The sequence below is a fragment of the Myxocyprinus asiaticus genome, chromosome 42 (assembly GCF_019703515.2).
Source record: "Myxocyprinus asiaticus isolate MX2 ecotype Aquarium Trade chromosome 42, UBuf_Myxa_2, whole genome shotgun sequence".
Classification (NCBI taxonomy): Eukaryota; Metazoa; Chordata; class Actinopteri; order Cypriniformes; family Catostomidae; genus Myxocyprinus; species Myxocyprinus asiaticus.
The window spans coordinates 24,951,909-24,978,716 of NC_059385.1; the positions used below are offsets into that span (position 1 = coordinate 24,951,909).

Sequence of the window (26,808 nt, forward strand, 5' to 3'; positions counted from 1 at the left end):
GTAAAGGGCAAGACAAAAACCACTTCTGTATGTGCATGATCTCTGATCCCTCAGACATCACTGTCTTAAAAAACATCATTCATCTGTAAAAGATATCATGAACATGGGTTTGGGATTACTTTAGTAAACCTTTGTTGGTCAACACCGTTCCCCGCTGCATCCACAGATGCAAGTTAAGACTTTACTATGCAAAGCAGAAGCCCTACATCAACACTGTCCAGAAGCGCTGCCGACTTCTCTGGGCTCGGTCTCATCTCAGATGGAAAGTAGAACAGTGGAACCATATTTTTTGGTCTGAAGAGTCCACATTTCAAATAGTTTTTGAAAAACACAGCCGTCGTGTTCTCTGGGACAAAGAGGAAAAGAGCCATCCAAGCTGTTATCAGGGTCAGGTGTTTGTATGGGCCAGGGGTGTGTCAGTGCCCATGGCATGGGTAACTCGCACATCTGTGAGAACACCATGAATGCAGACAAATTTGTACAAACTTTGGAGCAACATATATTGCCATCCAGCACCATAATTTCCAGGGATGTCCCTGCATTTTCCAGCAGGACAACTTCAAACCAAATACTACCCGGATTACAAGTGCATGGCTGTGTAAGCAGAGAGTGTGGGTGCTAGAATGGCCTGCCTGCAGGTCCTGACCATCTCCAATTGAGAATGTGTGGCGCGTTATTAAGCACACCATCTAGAAACGAAGACCCCGTACAATTGTGCAGCTAAAGACCTACATAATGGATGACTGGGGGAAAATTCCACTTTCTAAACTTAACAAACTTGTGTCTTCAGTGCCCAAATGCATTTCAAATGCAGCCCAAGTGTTATTAGAAGAAATGGTGATGTTTCACAGTGGCAAACACTTGACTGTCCCAACTTTTTTGGTGCGTGTTGCAATCATCTGGTTTAAAATTTCTGTACATTTTCAAAAAAAACAATAAAATTCACAAGGTAAAACATCATATAATGTTTAGTTGTGGTGCTTTCAATATAGCAAAAGGTGAATATAATTTAAAAATCAATCCTTTTTGTTTTTATTAGCAATTTTCATACTGTCCCAACTTTTTCGGAATTTGGGTTGTACATTAATAATTTTTGAGTATTTAAATATATACATATATATATATATATATATATATATATATATATATATATATATATATACACACACACACACACACACACACACTACTGGTCAAAAGTTTTGAAACAGTTACTCATTCTTTATTATTATTATTATTATTATTATTTTTATTTTTTTCACATTTTAGAATAATAGTAAAGTCATCAAAACTATGGAATAACATAAATGGTACTATGGGAATTATGTTGTGACTAAGCAAAATCCAAAACAAATAAAAACTGTGTTATATTTTAGCATCTTCAAAGTAGTCACCCTTTGTCTAGAATTTGCAGACATGTACTCTTGACATTTTCTCAACCAACTTCTTGAGGTATCACACTGGGATGCTTTTTAAACAGTATTGAAGGAGTTTCCATCTATGTTGGGCACTTATTGGCTGCTTTTCTTTATTATTTGGTCCAAGTCATCAATTTCAAAAACTTTTGGTTTTTTTTTATTACATTTTAGATTTATAATGAAATAAATTAATATGGTGGCACAATTATATTTTTGTCTACAAAACTAATTTCAAACATTTAAGCATACGCCTTCAGATCAAAAGATTTTTATCATGAGAAACATTTCAGTGAAGTGTTTCAAAACTTTTGACCGGTAGTGTTTTATATATATATATATATATATATATATATATATATATATATATATATATATATATATATATATATATATATATATATAAAAGATTAAATGTTTAGTGACTTGAAACTCAACTTGGACTCATGACGAAAGACTCGAGACTTGACTCGGACTCCAGCTTAAAGACTTCAGACTTGACTCGGATTTCAGATGAAAGACTCGTGAACATCTCTGCCTTTTCCAAACATTACATTGCAGTTGTAGGATCATAATTTTTTATAATTTTAACGTACGCAGAACATTATTTAGGTTTGCATAACATTCCTGAAAACTTCCTAAAAACCTTATTTTGACAACTTCTTTCAGAGAGAAATATAAAAACATTTTGTTTAAATGAAGTGTGTAATTTCTGCACCACTGAACAGAATTGCAAAAATTAGCACTGTTTTCAAACAGCCTTCTGAATACGCCCCCTGTCTGCTGATGTTTGAACAAACAGATAGTCACGCCCCCAACTCACACCATTGGTTAAGTCAATGTTGTTGTGTCGGCCTGGACGGGTCGTGCAAATCAAACAGAGGCATTTTTAAAGTGCCACAGAGACACAGTGTTTACAGTTTTTGTCTAAATTAACCTTTAAATAGCTTACTTATAGTCGTCTCTGCATATTAAGCTAGGATAAGAAAAAGTATTTTAATACCGAAAAGTTTTACACTACAGCTTTAGAGGATTAAGAGCATTTTCTCCTAACATAGTGAAAACTTTTAATGAATAATAATAATGTAATAAGGAGGTTCCATTAAAATGTTCCAAACCTTTACATAACATTAGCCAAAGAAGTTGGAACGTTCCCTGCAAAGTGGGGCTGTGCCTTTATATCACAACCCTTTGATCTCCAGCTAGCGAAATACTACATTTGCAAAGGAGTTAGCCACTAATTTAAAACATGCTTACTTGAATAATTGCTCATATAGCAACCTCAACAACAATCAAAACATCTGCACTAATTTTCTAGCATAAGAGCAAGGGAAAATTACCTTCAACATGCTCTAAAGAGTTGTTGTTCACTTAAACTACTTCCTGTGTCCAAGGGGCATAGGTGCCAGAATGGGCTTCCTGTTGGTCTCTCATTAAATTAAACTGCACCAGATGCATGTCCATATTTTTGTGAAAGTACTGCTACCATCATCAGAGACATGCCTGACGCAAAAAAATAACAGGAAACGTAAAGAAGCTTCACATTTTAGGTTCATAAATGATCAAAAATCCCAGTTTGCCACTTTCCTTTCAACTGTCAATGCTTATATATTAAATAATAAGTGTCTTGCATTCAACATTGTGATTGTGTAACCAAACGATACTGCAGAATAGCAACAACCAGTGTGAAATAATTTATTGCAAGTCTATTCTACTCACAGACAGCACCTGGTGCTTATTTTACCATTCCTGTATCTGTTTTCCACTTCTTCTTCGCTGAAAGAAGTCATCAAAATTCCCTTGAGGGTTTGAGAGATGTCTTTGAAGAGGAACTGCCTGAAACAGCTAAATTAACGAGGTGGGATATCCAGATAGAGAAAAAGATAGCAAGAGTCCACAGGCGCATAAGCCAAGTCAATCCCTGCTGTTTTACTGCTACATTAGGGAAAGCGATTCCAGGTGTTGCTTGTGTTCTGTTTAGGGAAAACACAGGGGGAGAGAGAGAGAGAGAGTTTGTGGGGATTGAAGGAAAACAGTAGACAAACAGGGAATGTGGGAGAGGTAGAGAGAGAGAGAGAAAGGGATCTCTGATGTCCTTCAAGGCCTCAGGTAACTCTCATTCCTCTTAATTATGTTGGATCACTTCATGCCCAGCCCAGATCATGCCTACCATCTGGCCAGCCTTTAAGGTCAACATGAAACAGTTTACATGTCCAATTATAATGGAGCTGCAGTTGGTTTTTGCAGAGTCAAGCTACAGTCTTCATCCATCTGAGCAAGTGTACACGAGACACTGCGCAATCAAGTAATTGACCGCTCCGTCCATTTAAACTTCTTTGCCCTGTGCTTCCATTGCACACGGGCTTGAATAAAGCCCGCTTCTTTTAGCCTTTTGACGACTTGTTCGATTGTTTTTCGTTCTTCTAATTGGTCGCACATCTTCTCATCATCCAGATTCGTTGGTGAGATTTCACCAAACTTGAACTTTTGTATGCAGCGGAATGCAAAATTTCTACACATAAGTTTGTGTTTCCCGTCTCTCACATTACTTTGTATGTGTTTGAATGGGAGTGAATGGAGCACGAAGTGTAACCACAGTTTTAAACTTTTTAGTTCGACCAGAATTGTACCCATTTGATTTTTGCAAGGTTAGATTAAAAAATGTACATGACATTTTAAAAAGACAAATATTGTTTTTTTTGCTTACTTGAATTTACTTTTAAAGTGCATGTAAACATACCGAGTATTCACAATATATATATATATATATATATATATATATATATATATATATATATATATATATATATATATATATATATACACACACACACACAGTTGTGCTCAAAAGTTTGCATACCCTGGCAGAAACTGTGAAATTTTGGCATTGATTTTGAAAATATGACTGATCATGCAAAAAAAACTGACTTTTATTTAAGGATAGTGATCATATGAAGCCATTTATTATCACATAGTTGTTTGGCTCCTTTTTAAATCATAATGATTACAGAAATCACCCAAATGGCCCTGATCAAACGTTTACATACCCTTGAATGTTTGGCCTTGTTACAGACACACAAGGTGACACACACACAGTTTTAAATGGCAATTAAAGGTTAATTTCCCACACCTGTGGCTTTTTAAATTGCAATTAGTGTCTGTGTATAAATAGACAATGAGTTTGTTAGCTCTCACATGGATGCACTGAGAAGGCTAGATACTGAGCCATGGGGAGCAGAAAAGAACTGTCAAAAGACCTGTGTAGCAAGGTAATGGAACTTTATAAAGATGGAAAAGAATATATAAATATATCCAAAGCCTTGAAAATGTCAGTCAGTACTGTTCAATCACTTATTAAGAAGTGGAAAATTCGGGGATCTCTTGATGCCATGGTCAGGTAGACCAAGAAAGATTTCAGCCACAACTGCCAGAAGAATTGTTCAGGATACAAAGAAAAACCCACAGGTAACCTCATGAGAAATACAAGCTGATCTGGAAAAAGATGGTGTGGTTGTTCCAAGGAGCACAATACGATGATACTTGAACAAAAATGAGCTATATGGTCGAGTTGCCAGAACGAAGCCTTTACTGAGCCAATGCCACAAAAAAGCCTGGTTACAATATGCCCGACAATGCCTTGACACGCCTCACAGCTTTTGGCACACTGTAATTTGGAGTGACGAGACCAAAATAGAGCTTTATGGTCACAACCATAAGCGCTATGTTTGGAGAGGAGTCAACAATGCCTATAGTAAAAAGAATACCATCCCCACTGTGAAGCATGGTGGTGGCTCACTGATGTTTTGGGGGTGTGTGAGCTCTAAAGGCACGGGGAATCTTGTGAAATTTGATGGCAAGATGAATGCAGCATGTTATCAGAAAATACTGGCAGATAATTTGTATTCTTCTGCACGAAAGCTGCACATGGGACGTTCTTGGACTTTCCAGCACGACAATGACCCTAAGCACAAGGCCAAGTTGACACTCCAGTGGTTACAGCAGAAAAAGGTGAAGGTTCCGGAGTGGCCATCACAGTCTCCTGACCTTAATATCATCGAGCCACTCTGGGGAGATCTCAACTGTGCAGTTCATGCAAGATGACCAAAGACTTTGCATGACCTGGAGGCATTTTGCCAAGACGAATGGGCAGCTTTACCACCTGCAAGAATTTGGGGCCTCATAGACAACTATTACAAAAGACTGCACGCTGTCATTGATGCTAAAGGGGGCAATACACAGTATTAAGAACTAAGGGTATGCAGACTTTTGAACAGGGGTCATTTCATTTTTTTCTTTGTTGCCATGTTTTGTTTTATGATTGTGCCATTCTGTTATAACCTACAGTTGAATATGAATCCCATAAGAAATAAAAGAAATGTATTTTGCCTGCTCACTCATGTTTTCTTTAAAAATGGTACATATATTACCAATTCTCCAAGGGTATGCAAACTTTTGAGCACAACTGTGTGTGTGTGTGTGTATATATATATATATATATATATATATATATATATATATATATATATATATATATATATATATATATGATCAGCCACAACATTAAAACCACCTGCTCCCCCTCGTGCCACCAAAACAGCACCAACCCACATCTTAGAATAGCGTTCTGAGATGATATTCTTCTCGCCACAATTTTACAGACAAAGTCTACAGTAACTCAGATAACTGCTATCTGAGTTATCATAGACTTTGTCAATTCGAACCAGGCTGGTCATTCTCTGCTGATCCCTCTCATCAACAAGGCGTTTCCATCCACAGAACTGCCACTCACTGGATGTTTTTTGTTTTTGGCACCATTAAATTCTAGAGACTGTTGTGCGTGAAAATCCCAGGTGATCAGCAATTACAGAAATAATCAAACCAGCACATCTGGCACCAACAATCATGCCAGAGTCCAAATCACTGAGATCACATTTTTCCCCATTCTTATGGTTGATGTGAACATTAACTGAAGCTCCTGACCCGTATCTACATGATTTTATGCACTGCTGCCACGCGATTGGCTGATTAGATAATCGCATGGATGATTGTTGGTGCCAGACGGGCTTGAGTATTTCTGTAACTGTACAATTGTGGTGAGAAGAAAATCATCTCAGAATGCTATTCTGAGATGTGGGTTGGTGCTGTTTTGGCCAATGTTTATCCCCAAAATTTATGACCGCCCCATCACCAAAATACAGAGTGTGGGGCAAAGTAAAATTTGAGTGCCTAAAACGTCGCACATACAGCTCTGAACCTTCAACCAAAATTCTTGAATCTTGACACACCCCCAAAAATCATGGGCTGTTTCTCCATCTTCTGATTGACATCGCCAGCAGGTGGGTGTGTCATTAAGACCAAGCATACAATCTAGAAGGGGTCCAAAAGAATCTATTTTAAAATCTTAAATTGCACAAGGCGGACCCTTGCATCTCTAGATGCAGACTTGACATTTCTTAGAATCCTAGCCCACACTCCCTCCTCCAATACCAAATCTTTCTCCCATAATCTCTTGAGGGAAGTTGAAGCTCCGTCCCCCAGACTAAATTAGCAGGGAATAATACACTGATGCCTCATGACCTTTTCCAAAAGCAGTAATCACCTCTCCCAGAGTGTCTGCCGTTTTAGGGTGGTGTTTGCTACTCCCACAAACAATACAGAGCAGGTGGCGCAGCTGTAAATACCTATAGAACTGAGATCTGGGAATCCCAAAATTTGAACCAAATTTTCAAAAGATCTCAACACTCCACTCTCATACAGGTCACCAAGTGTAGCAACCCCCCTCACAATCCACTCTGACCAGCTGAAAGGGGACTTATACATAATTTAGGGTTCAGCCATATGCTTGAGGCAACATTTAAATAAATCTGAATTAAACACTCTGGACACTTTTGTCCATACCGAGTGCAAATGTGAGATAAAGGGGTGTAACTTACCTTCAACGATTAGTTTGATAGAAAGGATTTGCAATGGCAAAATAGAGGCAAGAACTTCCTGTTTAATACAAAATCATGGAGGGGCTTTCTCAGGTGGATGCGACCAGTGAGCCAAATGTCTGAGACCGAATGCATAATTATAAAACAAAATCTTGGGTAGGGCTATACCACCTTTGTCAATCTTTCTATGTAACATATTAAAATTTAATCTAGGATGCTTACCATTCCAAATGAAGGACTTTGCTATGCTATCAAATTGCTTGAAGTAAGAGAGGGGGACATCTAAAGGGAGAGATTGTAACAGGTAGTTAAAATTTGGAGTACAATTCATTTTAATAACATTAACCTTCCCAATCATAGATAAATGTAATGAAGCCCACCTGCCCACATCGCTCGAAAACCTTTTTATTAAGGGGTCAAAATTAACTCCTAATCAGACAAATTTGCTGGGAATAAAATGCCCAAATACTTAATGCCCTGTTTTGGCCACTGGAAGGCACTGGCTGCAAAGCCGTTACTGGGCAGTATGCTGTCAGAGCCAAAGCTTCGGATTTAGACAATTGATTCTGTATCCCGAGAACTTAGAAAAGGAGGCAAGCAGGCAAGGTATTGATCTAATGGGGTCGGAAACTAATAATAAAATATCATCTGCGTAAAGCAAAAGCTTATGCACCACACCTCCCGCCACCACCCCTGGAAAATCATCTTCCCTTCTTATCACGGCTGCTAATGGTTCCAGGGCAAGACAGAACAATAATGGGGAAAGAGGCAACAGAGTAAAATAATCTGAAATTAATCCATTTGTTTGTACTGCTGCTACTGGGTGTCTATAAAGTAACTTAATCCATCCAATAAAAGTATTCCCGAGCCCGTATATTTCCAAAATCTGAAAAAGATAATCCCATTCTACCATATCAAAAGCCTTTTCGGCGTCAAGTGAGATGGCACGACCGGAGTCTGATCGTCTGCCACTGACCACATGATATTGATGAAACACCTAGTGTTATCAGAAGAGCTACGGCCCCGAATAAACCCCACCTGATCTATATGTATAAGAGATGTCATAACTTTACTTAATCGGTTAGCCAGAATTTTTGACAATATTTTTTACATCTAGCTGGATCAGGGAAATTGGATGGTAACTCTTACACTTGCTTGGATCTTTGTCCTTTTTAAGAATCAGATTGATCTGGGCTTGTGTCATGGTTGGTGGAAGCTTTCCATTCTTTAATGGTTCCGTATAAACTTCTAACAAATGTGGAGCCAGTTCTGTAGCATAAGATCTAGAAATTTCAATGCCAAAGCCATCTGGCCCCAGAGCCTTGCCTGTAGGCAAGGCCTTAATTACCTCACCGAGCTCTTCCAAGGTTATCTCAAAATCAAGAGAATTTTTTTGCTCAGTTGTCAGTTTAGGGAGATCTAAAGGTTCCACGAAGTTTCTAATATTTTCATCGGTAGATGAAGATGTGGAACTGTAAAGATCAAGATAGAATTCTTTAAAAGCATTATTAATATCAATGACCAAGGTAAATATTTAACCACCCGCAGATTGCACTGAAGAAATGGTAGAAAAATACTCTCTCTGCTTTATATATCTAGCCAAAAGCTTCCTTTGCTTTGTCCGCCGACTCAAAGTATGACTGTCTTGTCCTGAATAACCAAAACTCCACCATCCGTGACAAAATAGTATTATATCTGTATTTCAATCAGGTCAATTCTCCGAGGCCATCAAATGACATACGGCGCTTCAGCTCTGCCTCTGCACTTTTAATATTTCCTTCCAACTCCACAAGTTCTCATGCTTTGGATTTTTTGATGAATGAGGGATACTGTATGATCCGACCCTTAAGAACCGCTTTAAGTGCCTCCCAAGCCACGCCCACAGAGGATACTGAGGACTAGTTGGTCTCCATATAAACTTTGATTTCAGCCTTTAACATTTGTTGGAATTCAGGATTTTGCAAAAGGGATACATTAAAGCACCAAGTATATGATTTATTTTTCTTCATATGTGGCAACATCTCTAAACACACCAGGTCGTGATCTGAGACTGAAATGTTTCCAATTGAGCAATCAACAACAGATGAAATGAGGGACTTAGATATATATATATATATATATATATATATATATATATATATATATATATATACACTATATTGCCAAAAGTATTCGCTCACCTGCCTTTAGACGCATATGAACTTAAGTGACATCCCATTCTTAATCCATAGGGTTTAATATGACGTCGGCCCACCCTTTGCAGCTATAACAGCTTCAACTCTTCTGGGAAGGCTTTCCACAAGGTTTAGGAGTGTGTTTATGGGAATTTTTGGACCACTCTTCCAGAAGCGCATTTGTGAGGTCAGACACTGATGTTGGACGAGAAGGCCTGGCTCGCAGTCTTCGCTCTAATTCATCCCAAAGGTGCTCTATCGGGTTGAGGTCAGGACTCTGTGCAGGCCAGTCAAGTTCTTCCACACCAAACTCGCTCATCCATGTCTTTATGGACCTTGCTTTGTGCACTGGTGCGCAGTCATGTTGGAACAGGAAGGGGACATCCCCAAACTGTTCCAACAAAGTTGGGAGCATGGAATTGTCCAAAATCTCTTGGTATGCTGAAGCATTCAGAGTTCCTTTCACTGGAACTAAGGGGCCAAGCCCAGCTCCTGAAAAACAACCCTACACCATAATCCCCCCTCCACCAAACTTCACAGTTGGCACAATGCAGTCAGACAAGTACTGTTCTCCTGGCAACCGCCAAACCCAGACTCGTCCATCAGATTGCCAGATGGAGAAGCGTGATTCGTCACTCCAGAGAACGCGTCTCCACTGCTCTAGAGCCCAGTGGCGGCGTGCTTTACACCACTGATTCCGACTCTTTGCATTGCACTTGGTGATGTATGGCTTGGATGCAGCTGCTCGGCCATGGAAACCCATTCCATGAAGCTCTCTATGCACTGTTCTAGAGCTAATCTGAAGGCCACATGAACTTTGGAGGTCTGTAGCGATTGACCCTGCAGAAAGTTGGCGACCTCTGCGCACTATGCGCCTCAGCATCCGCTGTCATTTTACGTGGCCTACCACTTCGTGGCTGAGTTGCTGTCATTCCCAATCGCTTCCACTTTGTTGTAATACCACTGACAGTTGACTGTGGAATATTAAGTAGCGAGGAGATTTCATGACTGGACTTGTTGCACAGGTGGCATCCTATCACAGTACCATGCTGGAATTCACTGAGCTCCTGAGAGCGGCCCATTCTTTCACAAATGTTTGTAGAAGCAGTCTGCATGCCTAGGTGCTTCATTTTATACACCTGTGGCCATGGAAGTGATTGGAACACCTGAATTCAATTATTTGGATGGGTGAGCGAATACTTTTGGCAATATAGTGTATATATATATATATAAAAAATTAAAAAAAATCTATTCTAGAATACATTTTATGTACTGATGAAAAAAATGTGTAGTCCCTACCAGATGGGTTCAAAAGTCTCCAAATATCTGTAAAACCAGGATTTTTACACATCCTATGAAGCATCAATGTTGCTTTAGGGGGCTTACACACTTTCGCTTCACTATGATCAAGGACTGAGTCCATCAATAAATTAAAGTCTTCTCCCAATATTATATCATGAGGGGTGCCAGCGGCTTGCAACATCCCTTCAAGATCTATAAAAAAGCCCTGATCATCAGCATTAGGTGCGTAAATATTAGCCAGAATCAACCTTTGCCCCTGAATTTCTGCTAAAACAATAATGACCTTCTTTTGAAATAACCTTAGGTTATTATGTTTAGAATGAAATAACCTTCCTTCTTTTTATGGGGTGCCCCAACCCATTCACATTCCACATGGAGAGAGACAATCCACTCATATTAACATTTGACATTTTGATATATTACAAAAATGTGACTGTGTGTCAAAAATAAAATTACAAAGACCACAGTTAAGAACAGTTAAGAATCAGGGTGTATCGAATCTTACCGGATTATGACACAAATAGTATTAAAACTAGCAAAGTGTGCAGAGCTCGCATGGCATCATGTGACTCCATCTTTGATTTTTAACGGGAATGACAACGAGGCTGTGAGGGATAGACGTACAGTCTCTTCAATGGGCTGCACTGCAGTTTAAAGTGTTTTTGGATTGTTCCGCTTTCAAAATATTGAAAAAATATATTTTCAAGGACACCCAGTAGACAAAACACTTCAGACAACATGAATAGTGGAAAATCAGATGGGATCTAAGAGCTTTATACAGATTTATACTGCGCATGCCATTGAAGAGATGGTAAGTCTATCCCTCAAAGCCTCATTTCTCTTCCTATTAAAAATCAAACATGGCGCTACTGTGAATAAGGTCTATAGACCAATCCTCTTGTTTACAAAAATGTCAGCGCATGCGCAGGAAGTGGTGGCAGAAAGCAGAAAGACTGTTGTGTTAGATTTGACAGATTAGATGATTAAATGTAAGTATGACACAAAACCATCATAAATACAAACATATTCTTAGCGATACAATTACTATAATGAAATGAGTAAATAACAAACATGCAATCATGTTCGCTATAATTTTTTGCTGCAAAGTTGTGAGTTGAAATGATCATTTACAGTCCAGTCAGCTCTATTGATGGTTTGAAGCCACAGCACTCAACGAGAGACCTCGGAATACATTTTCAACAGTGTAATCCGATAAAAGTTTACTTTTTGCACAAGGTTTTTGCCACCACTTCCATGTTTGTCATAAGTGGTGACACTGCCAATGCATTGGTCTATTGCGTCACGTCTTGCTGGAAAGCAAGTGACTAAAGAGAAGGGTCACAATAAAGGCTACATACTTTAGGCTACATGCATTCATAATGAATTCATATAGAGTTTTAATGTTGTATTAACTTATTTTAAAAAAGAAAACACATAAATGCACAATAAAATATAAAAAAAAAAATTCTGTCCAGAGACATCCAAGTAGCCTCAGTGGATTTGTATTTAGCTGCTATTGAATTATTGTATGTTTTTTTTTATTATTATTAAATAAAAATGGCCTTAAATTTTTCTTTTATTCGGCCTTAAAAATTCTTAAAACGTCTTACATTTCATTCCTTCGAACCTGCAGATACCCTGCATTAATCTCAATGGCAGTTGCTTGGCTGGTGCATACACAAAGGCATAGATTTTGCTTGAACATGGGTGGGGTTGCAGTGTGAAGCATTTGCCATGTTTCCATTGAACGTGATATAAATATAGGGGGGGGGTTACATGCTTGTTTTGATTATTGGGGGCATTACTTCCCACCCCCAATATTTATACCACAATCAATGGAAACATGGCATATTATATATATATATATATATATATATATATATATATATATATATATATATATATATATATATATAGTATTTTAGTTGATGTTTTACCAGTGACCAACTTGTAGGGCTTCATGAGCGCTATAAGAGAAGCTTGTTCACAGTGGCTTGTGTGTTCATACGAGAATTGCGTTGCTTTTAGAGCGAAAAACAAATGTTCTCACGTAAACACATGAGCCACTGTGAACGAGTTTCTCTCATAGCGCTCATGAACGCACAATCGACATCAAGATTTTCCCTGAAAAATTACTTACATTTCTGAATGTTTTTCACCAATACCTACTCTATTCCTTCGGAAGACATGAAATATGACGCATGAGTCATATGGACTACTTTTAGATACTTTGGGGTGCTATTAAGCTTTATCAACTTCCATTGTACAACAGATAGAATATTCAGTAGGCTAAATGTTTCCTTTTGTGCTCCGCAAAAGAAAATCACACAGGTTTAGAATGACATCCATTTTTTGGATAAAAAGGGTTTATTGTGATTTGACTTTCCCTAAGACAATCTACTGTTGTTAAACACACCCGTTCACATACAACCTCCATTCATACTCATAACCAATGCCCCAGATTATCTCAGCACTTTCAAAACACACTACGGTCTCCTCCTTCAACTTAACATTTCAACACCCAATTGCCTCTTAATTCAAGCCACTTCATATTTACTGTATAAACCACAGCCAAAATAACTGAACAATACACCCTCAAAACACTCACAGAGGAGGAAAATTAGAGGGCACTTGTTGTCATTCCATGCAGTCTTAGAAGGACAATGTTTATAGACCTGTCATTCAGAACTGCCTTCCAAACACGCCAAAAATGTTTTAATAGAGCATATAGAGGATCACTATATACATAAAAAGCATCAAACAGCAGCTCTGATTGAGAGTGTGGAAGAACTAACTGTGTACAAGGAGTAAAAAAATTCAAATGTCTAGCATAACTGTTGACATACTGTATGATTTACCATGTAGCCACACACTATGTTTCCCACATTTGTGCCAAAATTTGAGGGTACTTGTTCAACTGCAAAACCATGAAAATGTTTTCTAAAGCCTGAAATCTTTATAAAACACAAATATGCTCTTGAACATAGAAGCGGGAACAAAAAAATCCTGCCTATTTGTCCAACAAGTGGCTCTTGATCCAGAGGACAGATCCAACATTGGGTCCAGTCCAGCACTACAAGGATTTAGACATTTTGGATTCCAAATCTAATGCCAGCTATGTTTGGAGTGGCATACTACCATACTATTTCTTCAGTATATAGTGCCTATTAAAATTTTCAGTGTGTATCCAAGAATACCCTAATGACCTAATGTAAACCCTAATGTTGTATTTACTGTAAAAATCAAGTCGTCTCAATTAAACATTACTTGAAATGTCAAGTTTTGTAAATAGTCATTATTAAGAATTCATACAGTTTTTAGCTCTTTTGTAGTATTATTTATGTTGTATTGTTGCAAATAGTTGTTGCATGTGATGTCACCATTAGTGTGATTTGTGTCCCCTTTGGTCAAATTGGACCCTGTTAACAGTGTCTACGTTTACATGCACTTAAGAAAACGGTTTATTCCAGGGTTTTAGCGCCATGTGTGTTATTTACACAAGCGTCACAGGAAAATTACATTGCTGTGGAGAAAGCTGCTTACTGACCGAGCCGCATGTATACAGGAGTAAAGAGTACACTGCTTAAACAGTGCATGTGTCACGAACTGCTTTGTGTTTTTCCCTCACCTTCAGTTCAGTTCAGTGACTCTTTAGTTTTCCCCTTGTTCATTGACAACATTTCCCAGTATGCACCTTTTTGATTACACTCACCTGCCCTCCATCTTCCACAGCTGTTCCCTGTTCCCTCATTATTCATCTGTGTGTATATATATACCCTCTTGTTTCCTTCACTCATTGTTAGTTCTTGCTCTTAAGTTAAGCTGTAGTGTTAATGTATATATTTAGTTCTTTTGTTCTCTTCCATGTTTATTGTATTACCTTCTTCCTTGTCTTCATTAAACAAAGCTGCGATTAGATCCTAAGCCTCTTCTCTAAAAGATCACCACCACCACGTTACAGAAGAACTGACCTACAAATGGATCTAGCGGCTGTCCAAATACTCCTCCTCACTCAAGAGGACCGTCCATCAGAGGATCATGTCAGTGAGTTCATTGAGCTTGCAAATGTGGTGCAGTATGATGACTGCGCTCTGATGTAATTTTTCAGAGCTGGTCTAAATGAATCATTAAGGGCATGGATGCCCAAGGCTGATCCTCACTGGACTTTATGTGAGTACATGGATTTGGCGCTCAAATTATGTGGCTCACTTATCACTGTAGGGGAAGAGGAAGAGGATATTAATTCTCTCCCTGCAGTGAATACCCCCTGGGTGGCCGTCACTTCCACAGCCTCGCCCTCCTGGCCTTCCACGGCTTCGCCCTCCTGGCCTTCCATGGCCAACGAGCCAACGCCCATGCCTGCCACGGCCAACGAGCAAGCGCCCACACCTGCCATGGCCAACAAGCCAATGCCCATGCCTACCACGGTCAACGAGCTAGTTCTTGAAGCCTTGTCCATCCCAGAGCCAGCGTTGCAAGCCTTGTCTATCCCAGAGCCAGCGTTGCAAGCCTCGTCCATCCCAGAGCCAGCGTTGCAAGCCTCGTCTGTCCCAGAGCCAGCACTCGCTGAGCTGTTAGATCTGGATCTGGTTCCCGCCCTTGTACCCACCCCATGTACCCTTCCTCCTCCACTGGTCCCGTCCAGCCCTTCTGCTCCACTGGTTACGTCCAGCCTTTCTACTCCGCTAGTTCCGTCCAGCATTAGGGACTCCCGGGTTCCGTCCGGTACCCTAGCCCTTCCTCCTCCACTGGTTCCATCCTGCACGATGGACATTCTTCCTCCGCTGGTCCCTCCCAGGACATTAGCTGCTCCTCCTCCTGATCAGCTGGTTCTCCACAAGTCACGGGCTCGACCATCACCCCCTGTGGCATTACAGATGAAAAGAGCTTTCAACCCTCCGACTCCACCTAGGCCCTCCGAGCCCTGGACTCCGCCCTGGCCCTCTGATCCCTCGACATCACCTCAGCTCTACAATCCCTCAGCTCCACCGTGGTCCTCCAGCCTATCGCCTCCACCGGGGTTCCTCATCCCTCCAGCTCCACCTTGGTCTGTCGGTCACCTGGCTCCACCTTGGCTCTCCGATCCTCCGGCTACGCCTTGGCTCTCCGATCCTCCGGCTACGCATTGGCTCTCCGATCCTCCGGCTACGCATTGGCTCTCCGATCCTCCGGCTCCACCGGGGACCTCCATCCCTATGGCTCCGCCTTGGTCCTCAGTCCCTCAGTTCTGTCATGAACTGCCTTGTGTTTTTCCCTCACCTTCAGTTCAGTTCAGTAACTGTTTAGTTTTCCCCTTGTTCATGGACTACATTTCCCAGTATGCACCTTTTTGATTACACTCACCTGCCTGTTCCCTCATTATTCATCTGTGTGTATATATACCCTCTTGTTTCCTTCACTCATTGTCAGTTCTTGTTCTTATGTTAAGCTGTAGCATTAATGTATATATTTAGTTATTTTGTATTCTTCTATGTTTTTTGTATTACCATCTTCCTTGTCTTCATTAAATGAAGCTGCGAATAAATCCTAAGCCACTTCTCTAAGAGATCACCACCACGTTACAGCAAGTAAAAGGGAACACTGTTTTCTCGCAATAACCTGCTTTCTGGTGTCCATGTAACCGTAGTCACTGTTTCAGCTCACCTTGTGCATGTGCAACTGAACTACAGGTATTTGTGCATTTCTGTGGAGAAATAAGTTTATTTAATGATTGATCTAGAATCAGTTATACTTTTCATTATATAGCTGTGTTATTGTATGACCTAAATTTGAGTCCATTCTGTTAAAATGATTAAGTAAAAACCGCAATATTTATATTGCAAATTTGAGTTAAGTCTACTTGCATCTAGTTACCTTAACTTAAATAGTTATGTTCAATATGAACACCAAGTTAAGTGAACTTAATTACACAAGTTTTGGAGATGCCATTACTCAATTCAATTGAGGGAACAATTTTACAAAATCAATTGTGTAGAATCAACTTATTAGGGTTTTCAGTGAACATTCGCCAAAATGTGCAATATGTAGTAGGTTCATTTCCAGTGTGATGAATGAAATGATTCGATGAGTCATTATTTGATCAGACTGCCAAAAGTTAACATTTTTAACTCTAACTTGGATTAAAATGATAAATAACCATATTTATTTCCGAGACGATAACTGGACTACACTTGCCGAATTAAATATGCAACATTTGACAACAGTGTAGCATGCTACTGTTGAAATGTTTATTGTTGCATATTGCAAAGTGATTCTTATTCATAAAAACTGCAAGCAGTACAATATATTCTGCGCAGTACATAGTAGGCAATAGCATAGTATGTTCAGAATAGCACGCAAATATACTACTCTTACTGTACTACTGAACCACAAGTAATTTTAATTATGATTTTTAACACAATAAACAAAATACAATAAAAAAAAAATTAAAAATGATAATCACCATAACAATCTCCTCAACAGAATGTCAGGTCTATAGTGACAGCTCTTTAACATGAAATAGATACCAGATTCAACTCACACCATTGGTTATGCCAATGTTGTTATGACTATCCTTAAAAAAACAGATTGCAATTTCATTTCATGCTGCTAGAAGAGCAGAAACTGTTTTCAGCAGAAACTAATTCAGTGAAGTCTCCATTTATATTAGAAGATTTAGATAAGCCTTTGAATATGCTTGCCAGTATTGTCAATGAATTAGCTTTGATTTGTTCCAGCACCAATGATGGGGAACATACCATATTAATCGACACCTACAGGCTGCTCCAAATGTTCTAGATATTCCCAACCCAGGATGGCTCAGGAAATTGCCCATTCATATTAATAAGCTTTAGTGTGTGTGTGTGTGTGTGTGTGTATGTGTGTGTGTCTGAGAGAAGGTCAGTATAAGTGGGAGAAAGAATGAGATCAGATCAGAGAGCCAAAGTTTAATCACACGTTACTATTACAAACTCATCAGTAATGTGAAAGGAGTGTGAATTTAAATGAAAATTGAGTTTCGAGTTAAAGTTGTCATTGTCCAAAGAGTTTTGAGGTCTATACGTGCAGCTGCTGAGTTCACACGGTATCTATATGCCTAAAATGACTACCGCTACTTTAACTAATGCAGAAGTACATTTTCCGTTTTGAGCAATCAAACCACTATCTTGTCAGTTCAGAGGAAACTGGTTCTGTTTGGCAAACAGTCCAACTGTTTAAAAGTAAAACTTTGGTTATCTGAAGAGATTCCTGGGAGTTTTGTATAAAGTTTTAAACTGTGCTTCCCTTTTTGGACAAACTGATTGAACCTGTTACTAGAATGAGGAAAGCCCATGTAATGTAATGTCCTGCTACAATCATCAAATCATATAATATCATATGTGTGGCATTCTATTCTCAGATGAAATACTATATGCCTGAAACTGATCAACTGCTAATTTCCTCTTCACTGAGGTATGTTCCTGAAGTTTCTTAAATTATCTCATAGCATCTGTGCCAAGAATTCACAAATGTACCTTGTCACTAGTGTTCATACAATGTTGTTGCAAATACAATGTAAATCATGTACTAAAGTGCTTACTGTTTAGTGTTCCTCTTACAGTATGTTCTTCTAAAAACATAACCAACAAATCCTGAAAGGCACTTTTTACCCCATTGCATTTATGTGTAGACATATAAAATCTTTCCTCCAAAAAAAATAAACAAAAGATAATAATAATAATAATATAATATATATATATATATATATATATATATACCACCGATATTGCATCTGAAAGGTTTAAATGTTCATTTAACACACTAGTAGTGGGGCATGTTGTCACACTGCATGGAGTAAGTTGTCATTTAAAGGAATATTCCGAGTTCAATACAAGTAAAGATAAATCGACAGCATTTGTGACATAATGTTGATTACCACAAAAATGTATTCGACTAATTTTCTTAAGAAAAAAAGAGGAAAGAAATCGAGGTAACGATGAGATACTTACAATGGAAGTGAATGGGGCCCATATTTACAAGGGTTTAAAGGCAGAAAAGTGAAGCTTATAATTTTATAAAAGCACATATTAATTTTTAATATAATTTTATATTAGTATATTATTTGAGCTGTAAAGTTGTAATCGTAGAGATTACATGGTTTATGGCAATACGTCGTCATGGCCACGAAATTGTAAAATGACACATGCCTATAACTTTATATAGTAAGTGATTTTATCGCACTAAAATCATGTTAAAACGTAGGCTATATTGTTTGCGTCTTTTGAAACAGCGAGTATTTTAACATTTTCACATTAGCCTCAATTCATTTCCATTGTAAGTGCCTCACAGTCACTCAGATTTAATTATTTTTTTAGAAAAGGAGGGGCGAGTCGATTTTAATTTTATTTTTGCAATTAATATTATTAATTTTTGTGGTAATCTACATTATGATACAAATGCTGTCGATAGCGCTTAACATAGCATTCCTTAAAGCCCTTTTGTCAACTTCTTGTAACTAGCCGTCTCATATTTTACCATTCAATTACTGTTTATAACAGTATTCAACAGTTATTGAAAGGATTATTATATGGACCACCATCCCTATAAACATCTAATGCTATTATAGGCTACTTCAATCTAAGGAATGTAAGGAATATAGCTTACCATCACAATAGAGAAGAAGTGTCTCAGTGTCTCAGCATGTCTCAGTGTCCAGTCTCCAAAACAGCGCGTTGTGTGATGGTACAGCATGCGGTGAAGTGTGTGCGGAGGAGCGGTGAACCACTGTGTGTTTCTCTCCCGGCGAAACCGGATCCTCTGGTCCACCCCACCCCAAATCTGCCTCCGCCTCCAGTCCGCACATAAAGGATGCGTTGTTACCTGCAGCCAAAGCGGACACGCTCCTGACGCCCCGCACGCTTTTCTTTGCCCATGAACCTGAATTTATCCGCAGCTGCCGAGAAATTACATGCACTTATTCCGTCGCGTTTGCTTTCATGAAGTTCTGCTTTAATATTTTTTCTCTGTGGCTCAATTTGTAGACGAATAACTTCTAAGCTCTTTTAGTTTTCCGGCTTATACCGCAAACCAAATTGTACATAAGCTTCTATACGCTATGATTGGGGGAAAAACCAGTCAGCTGCAATTGAACGGATGCCCAAAAGCGTGGAACCTTTGCGTCCGTATTTGACCATTGTGCCGCGTTTCTCTCCAGCGTCTTGCGCACGTGCGCCGCGTTATTTAGACGCGGTTAACGCGCCTCGAGACACCTGCGTTCACTTCTATTTGTTGCGCTGCTATTCTTTTTAGCAAGAACGTGTTTGGTCTGAACTGCCCCTTATGCTACTAAAACATTAACTTGAAGAACCTATTTCTCTCCCACGCTACTTAGGCTATCTACTGCCAAAAAGATCAGAATGACTGAACACAGAAGCCTAGCACATTCACTGAGTTCACTACTCGGGGTTCCGGTTGCTCTGTATGCATCCCATTCATAACGGTTAGCGAACAGTTGAACCCATTCAGTCCAGACTCAGACTGTTGAGCTTATTTAGGAGCTTACCCTGTTTGGAACAAGTTTGATGGTAATGACTGCTTGGAAAAATCTGTAGATGTATTTTCTTAAGTAAAAACTTTGTACAACCCTTGTATAACCTTTGTTTTTTGTTTTTACTCCGTGTAAAATAATGTGTGGCACAGCAATGACAGGTTATTTCACTTCGTTTTCATTTCTGTATTTCAAATAGCTAAACAGCGACTCCTACTGGCCATCAAAAGTCACGCAGCATTATACAGCAGGACACATGTGGACACTAAACTTATGCCTAAAAATCTAAAATATATATATATAATATATATAAAATAATAATGATAATAATAATAATAATTTCAAACCAAGTGGTAGGCTATTCATTTTAAAGGAAAACTTTTAATCTAAACAGTACTTGACTGACTTTGTCACATTGCGAGTATAATACCACTAGAAAATGTAGCCAGCTGGTACGTGAAAACTGTGCAGTGTCCGACTCCCATGCCGAGTAGGACCGGTGACACTGGTGCCGTGACCCAGATGGGAGTGAGGTTTAGGGGGGGGTGGGTGTAACAGTAGCCAGCTGGTACATGATAGCTGTGCAGTGTGTGGAACTGAGGGAAATTAGTGAAACTGTATTAAATGTGGGCAGGCTGTAAAGGGTTTCAAAGGTCAACCACTGAGTTGGCGAATTTGTGTTCCTTGATCTAAAAGCCAGTGTGATTGCTACACAATGTGAGATATGGGAGCCGTGGCATTTTCAGGTGGGACACTGATTGGTTCATTCTGTGACCACTGTAACTTAGTAACAAGCATGCCTGAACACAGAGAAACAGAGAAATAGGCCAGTTAGGGCTGAGTGAAACAAATACAATTTAAATGTAACATCTAATCTATAGACCACCATGGTGAAAAGATGACAAGCATGCAAATCTGAAAGGTTTTCATTGAGGAAACATTTCCTTAATAAAAGTTACAATTTAAAATAAATAAGTATATAAGTATATATAAAATATAACACATCAAAAATATAATAATAATAATAATAATAAAGGACAGAAAAATGTGAGAAATACATTTTTTTATGTTCAGTTACACAAATTCATCAAAAAATATTTAATTCAAGAACATGCACTTATACAGACAAACATTCTCCCCCAAAGTCTATACTTTGTAAAGTCTTTAAACAGCAGTTACAGCCTTTTACAAACACTGACACAAGTTGGTACAGTTTGTGGAATTCTTGTCCATTTGACCACAAATGACAACTTGAGCATTTCTGGACTACAATTTTCAGGTCACACCACACATTTTCAGGCTATTCACCAACCTTCTTTACCTTCCTTTATAGTATTCTGGTTCACTGACCTGCCTCTACAGTGGTGTGAAAAAGTGTTTGCCCCACCTGTTAAAACATAACTTAACTGTGGTTCATCACACCTGAGTTCAATTTCTCTAGCCACACCCAGGCCTGATTACTGCCACACCTGTTCTCAATCAAGAAATCACTTAAATAGGACCTGCCTGACAAAGTGAAGTAGACCAAAAGATCGTCAAAAGCTAGACATCATGCCGAGATCCAAAGAAATTCAGGAACAAATGAGAAAGAAAGTAATTGAGATCTATCAATCTGGAAAAGGTTATAAAGCCATTTCTAAAGCTTTGGGACTCCAGAGAACCACAGTGAGAGCTATTATCCACAAATGGCCAAAATTACCCCAAGAGCGCAGCGACGACTCATCCAAGAGGTCACAAAAGACCCCACGACAACATCCAAAGAAATGCAGGCCTCACTTGCCTCAGTTAAGGTCAGTGTTCATGACTCCACCATAAGAAAGAGACTGGGCAAAAATGGCCTGCATGGCAGAGTTCCAAGACGAAAACCACTGCTGAGCAAAAAGAACATTAAGGCTCGTCTCATTTTTGCCAGAAAACAGCTTGATGATCCCCAAGACTTTTGGGAAAATACTCTGTGGACTGACGAGATAAAAGTTGAACTTTTTGGAAGGTGTGTGTCCCATTACATCTGGCGAAAAGTAACACCGCATTTCAGAAAAAGAACATCATACCAACAGTAAAATATGGTGGTGGTAGTGTGATGGTCTGGGGCTGTTTTGCTGCTTCAGGACCTGGAAGACTTGCTGTGATAAATGGAACTATGAATTCTGCTGTCTACCAAAAAATCCTGAAGGAGAATGTCCGGCCATCTGTTCGTGACCTCAAGCTGAAGCGAACTTGGGTTCTGCAGCAGGACAATGATCCAAAACACACCAACAAGTCCACCTCTGAATGGCTGAAGAAAAACAAAATGAAGACTTTGGAGTGGCCTAGTCAAAGTCCTGACCTGAATCCTATTGAGATGCTGTGGCATGCCCTTCAAAAGGCAGTTCATGCTCGAAAACCCTCCAATGTGGCTGAATTATAACAATTCTGCAAAGATGAGTCGGCCAAAATTCCTCCACAGCGCTGTAAAAGACTCATTGCAAGTTATCGCAAACGCTTGATTGCAGTTGTTGCTGCTAAGGGTGGCCCAACCAGTTATTAGGTTTAGGGGGCAAACACTTTTTCACACAGGGCCATGTAGGTTTGGATTTTGTTTTCCCTTAATAATAACAACCTTCATTTAAAAACTGCATTTTGTGTTTACTTGTGTTATCTTTGACAAATATTTAAACTTGTTTGATGATCTGAAACATTTAAGTGTGACAAACATGCAAAAAAATAAGAAATCAGGAAGGGGGCAAACACTTTTTCACACCACTGTATGTTCATTCTCTTACTAGTATAAATCTTAGTAGTGTCTGGGTTTTTCAATACATTTCCCAATGTGATACAGATATCATAGTGCTAGACAGGTCCAAATCTTTGCCTTTTTATAACAGGCTGTAATGTTTTATCTCACAATTTCATCTAAAAGTGCTATCTATCAATCTATCAATTAATCAGTCTGTCTGTATATCTATCTGTCAGTCTGTCTGTCTATCTATCAATCTGTCTGTCTGTCTATCTATCAATCAATCTGTCTGTTTATCAATCTGTCTGTCTATCTGTCAGTTTGTCTGCCTATCAATCAATCTGTTTGTCTATCTGTCAGTCTGTCTGCCCATCTATCAATCTGTCTATCTGTCTATCTATCAATCAATCTGTCTGTTTGTCTATCTGTCTGTCTATCTATCAATCTGTCTGTCTGTCTGTCTGTCTATCTATCTATCTATTTATCAGTCTGTCTGTCTGTCTATTGGGCCCCATTACTAACATGAGAGCAGTGGCCACTGGCGGGCGGCTCTGCAAATACCTGATTTAGTAGAACCGGTGAAATAAAATTATAATCTTTCTTTCTTACATAAAAAAAAAAAAAAAACAAGGACAGAAACTAACAGTGAAATTATTTTTGCATTGCACAAATAAGTGCAATTACTATTTTGTTGCTATGAAATGCAGTGACAGTAAAACATGACTGTGTGAATGAGCAGTGTTGGGCAGATTACTTGTAAATTGTAATCCGGTACTGATTACAAATTACATGACAAAAAAAATTCAATCAGTAACGTAATCTCGTAGATTACATTTTTGAGATAATCAAATCTGATTACTTTTGGATTTCTTTCAACCTAATTATTTTTTATTTTATGTCACGTGCATTTGAGTAGGATAATAATTTTAACAAAAAAGTACAGAGAGAAAGAAAATGTATTCCATTCTTTATTACTAACTACAAGAGCCACACAAACAGAGGTCCTTATGACATTTTTAAAAAAGTGCATTAAACATTACAAAAAAAAAAAAGCCAGAGAAAAAAAAAAAAAAAATCTATACAAGGTTGAACATTGAAAGCATTTTTTGATTTTTCAAGTATTTTTTATTTTTTATGCCCATCAAAGACAAAACATAGGAGTTATAGTCTACCAGAAAAATTGACAATAACGGATTCTTACCCAAAAATTTACATTTGTGTATAAAAATATTTACCAAGTACAATAAAAAGATTAACAACATACTGGATATGAGAATTTGAGTTATTATAAAGAAAAATAATATTAAAAGTGTTTATACATATTTTAACAGTTGTTTTTTCTGAGAGATAGGTACAAAGCTCATTCCAAAAAGATTTAACACAAAGACATTCATTAAAAAGATGAACAATCGTCTCTTCTATGTCACAGAAATACATTTTTTCTCAATATTTTGAAATATATTATGGAGTGTGCCATTACAAGGGTAGCATCTATGTAATATTTTAAACGTGACTTCTTTTATCTTGTTTCTTAATAGATATTTGTGGGGAAGAGACCAGACCAAATTCCAATTAACACTGTATAGCGTCATCCATTGAAAAGAAGATGCTGGAATAGATTTTCTGTTGATATGATTGCGAACAAAGTGGTTATTGAATTTGTCATCAGTAATAAAAATTCCTTCTATTGAAATAGAAGTGTTATTCAGAGAAATATGCTTATAGGTTCACTCTCCTTTCAAAAGAATTTTTATTCCACTAGGAATAGCGTTGACTACAATATTATACTCTTTTAATGATGCCCCAAAATCAAATTTTCTGGAGAATTCTGAAATGGAATAAAACTGACCATTGTCATCTATCAACTGATTAACAATATAGATATTATTTAAATACCATCTCTCAAAAAACAATGATTTATTTCTGTAAATAATATTTTGATTATTCCAAATAAAACAACGGTGAGGTGAAAAGTTATGTTTATAAACCAGTAACCATGACAGTAAGGCCTGTTGGTGAAATTTTGCTAATTTAATGGGTAGTTTACCAATTGAGATGGGGCACTGTAATAAAAATTCAATACCTCCAATTGTATTAAAAACAAAATTAGGAAATATGTTCCATATAGAGTTTGTCTTTTTAATGAATCTTTTTAACCAATTTACTTTTAAAACATGGTTGAATAGGATAAAGTCAACAACTCCAAGACCTCCATCATTAATATTATTTCTTAGAACCTCCTTTTTGATTTTGTGTGGTTTACATTTCCATATGAAATTATATAATAATTTATCTAATAAAGAACATGATGACTTAGGACAATCCATTACAGAAAAGAGGTAAGAAACTCTTGCTAGACCCTCTGCCTTTGATAATAAAACTCGACCAGCGAGAGACAAATCTCTTGCCAGCCAAGAATTAAACTTCTTTTTAATCACATCTTTAATGGGAATTAATTTCATTTCTGTAAGATCCGAATTTGAATTTAAAGATACTTTTACACCCAAATAATTAATTACATCTTTAAGCTGAATTCCACAAATTGTTGTTTTATTTATATTTTTTAAAGATAATATTTCACATTTTGAAATGTTGAGAGAAAGGCCAGAAATCTGAGAAAAATCTTTAATAATCTCCAATGTTTTAGGAACTTCTGATGGATTTTTTAAGAAAATTGTGGTGTCATCTGCAAATTGAGAAATTTGTATTTCTTTATCTTGAATTCTAATACCCTTAATCACACTATTCTGACTGATTATTAAATTTAAAATCTGAGTAACCAGCAGGAAAAGAAAGGGGGAAATGGGGCAGCCCTGTCTTATACCTCTGTGAATAAGAAAGTTGGGAGTTGTTCCAGTTATAATTTTAACACAACTGTTTCCTCTTACATACAGAGTTTTCACTGCATTGATAAAATAATTATTAAAATCAAAGAAGCGTAATACACTAAAGATGAAATTATGACTAACAGAATCGAAGGCTTTTTGGAAGTCTAAGAACATAACAAGAGCAGGATCCAAAACCAAATGACGATAATCAATCAAATCAAGAACTAACCTTACATTGTTGGATATGTGACGACCCTTCATAAACCCTGATTGGCACTCAATCAAATCATCAAGGCCATATTTAAGTCGTTTTGCCAGGACAGATGCCAAAATTTTATAGTTGTTATTTAATAATGTGATTGGGCGCCAGTTATCGATCAAAAGTGTATCTTTTTGGGATTTTTGTACTAGAGTAATAACACCCTCTCTCATCGATGGTGGAAGGCATCCATTGACAAATGATTCTTCATATACTGCCAATAAAAATTTACATAAAGGGTCACAAAAAGTTTTATTTAACTCTGAAGTCAATCCATCACTCCCAGGAGATTTATTGTTTTTTAACTTATTAATGCCCTCTTTAATTTGATCCAGTGAAATTTTTTCAGAACATATAAGACTGAAATCATTGCTAACAGTTCTTTTTGAAGTAACAGAATTTAGAATAGGCAAAGGGTCAATAACATTAGAGTCACTTTCATATAATTTACCAAACAAATCTGCTATATGAGATGAGATAAGATTAGTATCCTCACATACAACACCATCAATTTTCATTTTCCTAATCGCATTTAACTCCCCCCTTCTTTTTTCGAGATTAAAGATATATTTACTGTTTTTTTTTTCTCCCATATCTAAACACTGCTTCCTTGACCTAATAAAGGCCCCCTTGGCTTTTTCTTCATATAATATGTTAAGTTTATTTTGGAGTTTAT

At 37.9% G+C, this 26,808-nt stretch overlaps 2 protein-coding genes across 4 annotated transcripts in view; one reads left to right on the forward strand and one right to left on the reverse strand.

Moving 5' to 3' along the window:
• LOC127432748 (chondroitin sulfate N-acetylgalactosaminyltransferase 1-like) overlaps window positions 1-20,120 on the reverse strand; it is a 73,665-nt gene extending 53,545 nt beyond the window's left edge. For 2 of the 3 annotated variants that reach the window (XM_051684141.1, XM_051684142.1), the window contains exon 1: window positions 19,447-20,115. The gene's annotated coding sequence lies outside the window, so the exon portion shown is untranslated. Of the gene's footprint in view, window positions 1-19,446 lie in introns of all 3 variants that reach the window. The other variant, XM_051684144.1, reaches the window with a different exon arrangement.
• The window catches only part of LOC127432786 (uncharacterized), a 76,501-nt gene continuing 59,320 nt past the window's right edge, over window positions 9,628-26,808 (forward strand). Inside the window, exon 1 of the mRNA XM_051684208.1 lies at window positions 9,628-10,075. Coding sequence (XP_051540168.1) covers window positions 9,852-10,075 — 224 coding nt within the window. The 5' untranslated portion in view covers window positions 9,628-9,851. The remainder of the gene's footprint in view (window positions 10,076-26,808) is intronic.